Source organism: Nothobranchius furzeri, chromosome 11, assembly GCF_043380555.1.
Source record: "Nothobranchius furzeri strain GRZ-AD chromosome 11, NfurGRZ-RIMD1, whole genome shotgun sequence".
Taxonomy (NCBI): Eukaryota; Metazoa; Chordata; class Actinopteri; order Cyprinodontiformes; family Nothobranchiidae; genus Nothobranchius; species Nothobranchius furzeri.
The window spans coordinates 23,229,685-23,236,645 of record NC_091751.1 but is presented as its reverse complement, the minus strand read 5'-3'; the positions used below and the strand labels follow the sequence as shown (position 1 = coordinate 23,236,645).

Sequence of the window (6,961 nt, the reverse complement as noted above, 5' to 3'; positions counted from 1 at the left end):
CTTTTCCGACAGTGCGAGCTATTTCTCTCCAAGAATTATTAACAACATGTTGATCACGGTGATCTCTGAGAGCTGAATCATACAAATGTCTGTATTTACGAACCTCTGCCATGCTAGTTCTTGCCGGTCCGTCATGTTTTTCCACGTCTGATCGTCCGCGTGGTTAGAAAATTTCCTAGGTGCACGGTGCGGAAATTTTGGGCCGTGTGGAGACGCGGTGGAGGGGTGTGGTTGTTAAAATGACGCAGTTTTGCCGCGCGGAGCATAAACCAAGCTTTAGAACAAACCATCAGCGTCCCAAAAAGGAAAACACCTTTTGAAGTGGAGAACAAATGGTGACTGGTGTGTTCCGCACAATTTTGTTTACTGTAGCAATGCAGGTTCCAAAGAAGGGGGCGTGGCCTAGGGATGAGGGCCACAGGAGGGGAAAGTTCCCTGACAAGATTTTAGAAGCTAGCTTGTTTAGTAGATTTGTCATTGCAGCTTTAATGGTGCAAATGCACCGCAAGAGGCCCCTGCTTTTACTAGCATGTATTTTTCTAAGGGTTCAGAATAACAGCTGCAAAGGGCCCCATGGGTTGTTCCTCTTGGGCTCCCAAACTGCTAAATCCGCCACTGCCCTTCATGGGAAGCTGAGAGGATGAAGGAGTCTGTTAAAATAAAGAGATGGTGGGTTCTAACAAGGTTTCAGGTTAAACATAATCTGGTGTCTAATTTAAACGGGTTTGCCCTTTCAAACAATCTTTTTTATCCTTTTACTCACAATGTTGACCTGCTTCACCTGGGCCCTTGTGGCAGGAAGCGACCTCTCTGCTGCCTCACAGGAACAAACGAACCATCCTGTGCTCTGGTGTGTGTGTGTGTGTGTGTGTGTGTGTGTGTGTGTGTGTGTGTGTGTGTGTGTGTGTGTGTGTGTGTGTGTGTGTGTGTGTGTGTGTGTGTGTGTGTGTGTGGGTGGGTGCAGGAGGCTGATCCTGACGATCCTGACAGAGCAGCTCAGTGAGAAGGGAGGCTGGCTGGCGGCTCGGACACGGACGGGTTCCCGCTGGAGGAGCTGAGGCCTGATGGAGCGGGGGATGTAGAGCGGAACCGGGCCGTGACCGGTACCACGGACAGCGACCATGACGCGGCTGCGGAGGAAGGCTCTGGTCGCCCTTTTCCTCTTCACTCTCTTCATCTTCGGAACCATGATGGGGCTGAGGACGCTAAAGCCCAGCGACGGCTTCTCGGACCTGGCTCCCGGAATGGACCTGATCGGGGAGCGGTCCGAGCGGAAGGACGTGCTGGCGTCGCCGGGCCAGATCCACAGGGGCAGCAGCGACACTAAGGTGGTTTTCTCAAGGTCCGACCGAGACTACGGCATATTCTACGACGTTCACATCTTCTACTACCTGTGGTACGGCTCTCCCAGCATGGATCAACAGTACATCCACTGGGATCACCCGCTGGTTCCGCACTGGGACCCAAAGATCGCAGCCAGCCATGCCCAGGGAAGGCACGTGCCGCCCGATGACATCGCTGCTAGTTTCTACCCCGAAATGGGCCCCTATAGCTCCAGGGACCCAACGGTTCTGGAGTCACACATGGCCCAGATAGAAGCATCTGCAGCAGGTAAACACAGCTTAGTGACGTCACATAGGTTATGGAAGATGATGAAGGTTTTGGTACAGGTTCCTTTATCAGTCACGAGACCAGTTATCTGAGGAGGAATTAAATTTAGACTATTGTTACGTCCCCGACAGGATGTGTTAAAATGTGAAGGAGGGGGAGCATAAGAACTGCGACAGTGGAATTAAAATGGGTTTAATTGTTATAAAAGGTTTTAAAAACAAGTGCAAACAGATGGAGAGCATTGTTAAAATAATGCCAAAAAAATCAAGACTAAAAGGTTGACATTTAAAGGACGAATTATCAACATTAAAACCCCTGGTTAAAACTTTTCTTAAAATAATCAATTTTCCTCTGGGATTAATAAAGTATTTTTGAATTTGAACTGAATTGAATTGATTGAGGAGAGCTTCAAAATACTCCACCCACCAATCTGTGACTTCCTAAGTCGAGGTCAACAGCACACCGTGCCCACCATGAATAGTATTTGTGGTGCTCTGCTTCCCCTTCCTGAGATGCTGGATGTTGGACCAGAATTCCCCCAAAGCCATTGGGAAGTCCTACTCCATGGCCATTATGTTTTAGTTTTAAATCTGCTTCAGCATACCTGATTTCAATCAGCAGGTGATTAACAGGCTTCTGAAGAGCTTGATGAGCTGCTACACAGGTGATTCAACCAGGTGTGGTGGAGTAGAGCAACAATGAATACAGGCTCTGCAGGACCGGGAGTGTACCACTGACCACTTGGACTGATGGTACCCATCCCCATCAGCTGCTTGGTGGTGTGCCACATGCCAAAAAGACCTGATAGGATTCCTTCTCCAGCTTGAGATTATCTCTCACCGCTGGTGTCCACCAGCAGGTTCATGCGCTTCCATCTCCTGAAGCCACAGCTGCAGTTAATCACCTCAAAAATTGAGACGCAGAACAATTGGGACGTGTTTGAAATTCTGCCAGAGGTTGATATTAAAGCTTCTGACAGGAGGCAATGCCAGCAGGTTCTCGCAATATGTCTGGGCCTGCAGGTTCTGACCAGCATTCTCCCCAACCATCAGAGCTAACTCACCAAGTAGTGGTCAGTTGACAGCTCTGCCCCTCTCTTCACTTGAGTGTCCAAGACATTGACCACAGATGAGACAACAACCAAGTCGATCATCAAACTGTGGCCAAAGGTATCCTGGGTGTGTCAAAAGCACATATGGACACCCTTATACCTGAACATGGAGCTTGTTATGGAAAATCCAAGATGAGCACAAAAGTACAACAACCAAAACACCACTTGGGTTCAGCACCAGAATGAATGATCTCCAGCTTGCCTTCCAAGGGGTGGGTAATCTGACCTGTTGTTTGGTGCGTAAGCACAAACCACAGTCAGGATTCTTCCCCTCTAACGTAGGTAGAGGGAGACCTTCTGGTTTACTGGGGTTTCATTTTGAGATTTGTGACAAACCATTTTTTTTCTCCAGTAGCCATTTTGTCGTCTGTCTTCTTGAGGTGCCATTTGTTGTCTTGTAGGTGTGTTGGTATTGTCATGGTATCCTCCCGGGGTGGCAGATCCTCATGGGCAGCCCACTGAAGACCTGGTTCCTGCTGTCCTGGATGCCGCCCAAAGGCACAGCATCAAGGTAACTGGTGAGAGAACCGGTATGTTTTCCTCTTTCTGATTATCAAACGAATAAACTAACCTGAACTTTTCAGTCTCACCACTGGATGCAGAAATAGTCTTCTGCCCCTATTTCCTGCATCAGCTTCTGATAGAGAATAAACGGAGAAATGCTCAGATCAGAAAAGTTCGACAGATCTACTTCACACTGTCACTTAACATTCATGGACTCACCTAGCTTGACTCACGACGGAGAAGGCTGTTGTTGGTTTAGCGTCCAGGAAACAACAGAGAATGCCTTGACTAGTAGGAGCTAACCATTAGCATTAGCAACTCCACCACACAGCAAAACTCCTCCAGGCTTCTGTTATTTGTGGAGATAAAACATCAACATTGCAGAGCAAACTGAGTCGGTGTCAGAGTTGTGTTGCTGTTAGGTAATCAGAGGTGAGAAGTCCAACTATCAGGACATAAGACTCCAAATACGGCTGTCTGCTGCCTTTTTCTACTCCAGTTGACTTCTTTGTCCTCAAACAGGAGCATTTGATCTGTTTTTCACCAGAAAATGACTTACTAGGCATTCATTCCTACTAGAGACCACTGCAGATGTATAAAAATAGGAGTAAACTTTGTATTTTATATAATTACTACTAATAAAAAATGTTGAAAAATAATTGTTTATTTTGTTGTTTAAATGAATAAGATGTAGGGACTAAGATGCGGCACAGGAACTGTGGTTAACAAGAATAACAAGGTTCCTGTCTCCTATAACTGCTGCTGGGATCCTGGTTAGTTGTCAAAACAAATACTACCGAGAAACAATGAACATTTTTGTCAGCAGTAGTATTTTACAAGTTTTTGCGTATTTGTCCTGATAATTCTCCTTAATATTTTTGTGGAAAGGTGGCCTTTCACATGCAGCCGTACAAGGGACGGACAGACCAGAGCATGCATGAAAACATCAGATACATTATTGACAGGTGAGCTTATTCATCTCCACTGTCCTGCTGGACGTGTGTCCTTCCACTTCCTGGTGGCGTCAGAAGGCCGAGGCCCGAATTTAAACCACAGAGTGTACCCTCTGCACTGTCACCCGTAGGTTTCTGAAGAGCTGATTTGAAGCCCACTTGTCAGTTTTCACCACCACCATCTTGGCTGCATCACGTATCTATTCACTTCCAGGCAATACAAAAATAAAGCTGAGAGTGGGGTCAGATGATTGACACCCTTGAAACTCGGAGCCGATGTAGCTCTGAGCTAACCAAAGCTATGCTGGCAGGCGCTTTTAGCCAGAAAACCACTGTTGAGCACATCTGCTAGCCTCTGCCTTCTAGGATGTAAAACTTTTACGGTGAGGCAGAGGCTGAGTTCTTTCTTGGAGTGAACAGGAAGCAAATCGCTAGCACTAGCTCTTTCAGCTCACTGGACACTTGTTAATCAGAAGGACATGCCCCCCAGTTATTCAAAATTCCAAGCTTCAATTTATCACCCCCCTCAGAGTTGTCATGACTGTAAACTAGACCTATTAAACCTAAAATGTTTGTTTTTAACCAGGCTGTAAACATGTTTATCTCTGCTGTGAAGCTAGCATTTCAACATGGGAGTCGATGCGAACTTGCTGCTTTCTGTGGCCAACCCCTAGTGGATGAGGGACAAACTGCAGCTTTTGCCACTTTTGTGTTGGCTTCAGTTTTGGCAGTTGGAGTTTACTCAGTGTTTTAAACATCCTATAGAAATAAACATGACACATATGAGCTTAAACATCTGCCTGTTTCTGTCTAATCAGCCATGTGACGCTTTAGAGCAGTGCTGGAACGTATGGAAAGTTACACGGGCCATACTTTTTGCATCTTGAAACACCCTCTGGTGACTGAGAAATGCTGCTAAGTAGTCATCCAACATATACAAAACCATGAGCTGAGGAAATGTGGCATCCATGTTTGGTTGCAGCCCTCATGCCTGCTCATCTCAGTAAGAAGCACCTTTCATACACAGATCCTAAGGTGGACTCTATCTTGAAATCATCTTTTAAGATACTGCATGGATAGGAGCCGTGGTACCCAAACTTTTAGTGCATCATCCTCAGCAGTGATGTTTCTATTTTGATTTGTTGTTTTTAAACTAATTCTACTTTCTTTCTTTTAAACAATGAACTTTAACACATCTATAGTAACTGTAACTTCCGAATCTGAACTGGGGGATAACTGTGTTTGCCGTTTCTCGTTTTTCTCAGATATGGAACACATGACGCCTTTTACAGATTCAGGACCAGCACGGGGCAAGTCCTGCCTCTGTTTTACGTCTATGACTCATACCTGACACCAGCTGAGTCCTGGGCAGAACTCCTGACAGCCAAAGGCTCCCAGAGCATCCGAGGAACCCCTTACGACGGGGTATTTGTAGCCCTCATTGTTGAGGAGCGCCACAAACGGGAAATCCTGGCTAGTGGGTTTGATGGCATGTACACCTACTTTGCCTCCAATGGCTTCTCCTTTGGTTCATCCCATCAGAACTGGAAAGCCATCAAGACCTTCTGTGATGCAAACAATTTGCTGTTCATCCCTAGCGTTGGTCCAGGGTATGTAGACACTGCTGTGCGACCATGGAACAACCACAACACCCGAAACAGAGTGAACGGACGCTACTACGAGACATCCCTGCAGGCAGCCCTGTCTGTCAGACCGGAAATCGTCACCATTACGTCCTTCAACCAATGGCACGAAGGTACGCAGATAGAAAGGGCCGTACCCAAGAAAACATCTACACACGTGTATCTGGACTATCAGCCGAACCAACCGGACCACTATCTGCAGCTAACACGCCAGTGGGCTGAGAGCTTCAACAAGGAGAAAGACAAGTGGCTGATGTGAAAGGGAAAAAAATCATCATCAATCACGTTTGCTCCACATCTGAATTTACACAAACTGAACTCTGATCCTGCAGTCTTCTTACAACGTTTTGTACCTGCTGATAAATTACAGCTACGACGTCTTGTTGTTTCCTGATCAGTATATTTGTAACAGTCCAACAGCTTGTAGGGTTTTGGTTTTCTTTCCTACTTTATTGCGAAAACGTCAGTTCTCTCCTTCATGACAATTAAATATGTCAAGTCAAGTATTCTTTGTTCTGGACTCATGTTCACAGAAGTAGAAAAACATTGTAATGGTAAGAAAACTAAAATGAGCACTAAATGACGCGCTGAAGAGACAAAATAATCATGAGAACAAGAACAATCTAAAAAAAGACTGGTAGACAATGTTTCCACATCTTTGACTGGTAACATGTTGCACTGACACTGGTGCTGGTTAGCTTTAAAACAATCACATTTATAGAATTGTACAGCGGTGTACTATAAGCCCTAAACAAAGTTATCGTTACTTTATCAGAACAAGACTCAAACCTACAAGCGAGGGCACTGCCCATACATGCCATCATCTCTCATGGCCTCTGTGATAAAATGAACAAAAAATTTGACCCTCTTAGTGACACTACTCACAGAGTCTGACAGATAAAAGTCTGGAAACTTCATTTGGTTGTCCTCCTTGGATCAAAGCTGCACTTTTAGCTGCATCATACACAATGTTGTGTTCTACTGCGTAGTCAGAGCTTATGTGTTTACTGTTAGAGATTAATTCTTCCCTTCCACTTGTTGGGAGTCAAATGTAAGTCTTCCCCTGGTATACTATTCAGAGCATGCTCCATAGGGGTCTATAAGCCTACAAGTGGAAAGCTTTTGAGGGGTGGTGTGTG

At 45.7% G+C, this 6,961-nt stretch overlaps 1 protein-coding gene across 1 annotated transcript; it reads left to right on the top strand.

Annotated features, from left to right (window-relative positions):
• Window positions 1-994: 994 nt before the first annotated feature.
• Window positions 995-6,328, top strand: LOC107383223 (glycoprotein endo-alpha-1,2-mannosidase-like protein). The gene is made up of 4 exons (XM_015955728.3): window positions 995-1,611; window positions 3,124-3,233; window positions 4,115-4,191; window positions 5,445-6,328. Exons 1-4 carry the CDS (start codon window positions 1,122-1,124, stop codon window positions 6,079-6,081), a joined length of 1,314 nt encoding a protein of 437 aa, XP_015811214.1. The 5' UTR covers window positions 995-1,121; the 3' UTR covers window positions 6,082-6,328.
• The last annotated feature ends 633 nt before the right edge of the window (window positions 6,329-6,961 follow it).

What these genes read in the sequence shown, in the direction of transcription:
- LOC107383223 (XM_015955728.3), top strand. Translation starts at nt 1,122, where the DNA reads ATGACGCGGCTGCGGAGGAAGGCTCTGGTCGCCCTTTTCCTCTTCACT. An exon ending in GATAGAAGCATCTGCAGCAG is followed by an intron (nt 1,612 to 3,123) that starts GTAAACACAGCT and finishes GTTGTCTTGTAG; the next exon opens with GTGTGTTGGTATTGTCATGG. An exon ending in CCCAAAGGCACAGCATCAAG is followed by an intron (nt 3,234 to 4,114) that starts GTAACTGGTGAG and finishes TTTTGTGGAAAG; the next exon opens with GTGGCCTTTCACATGCAGCC.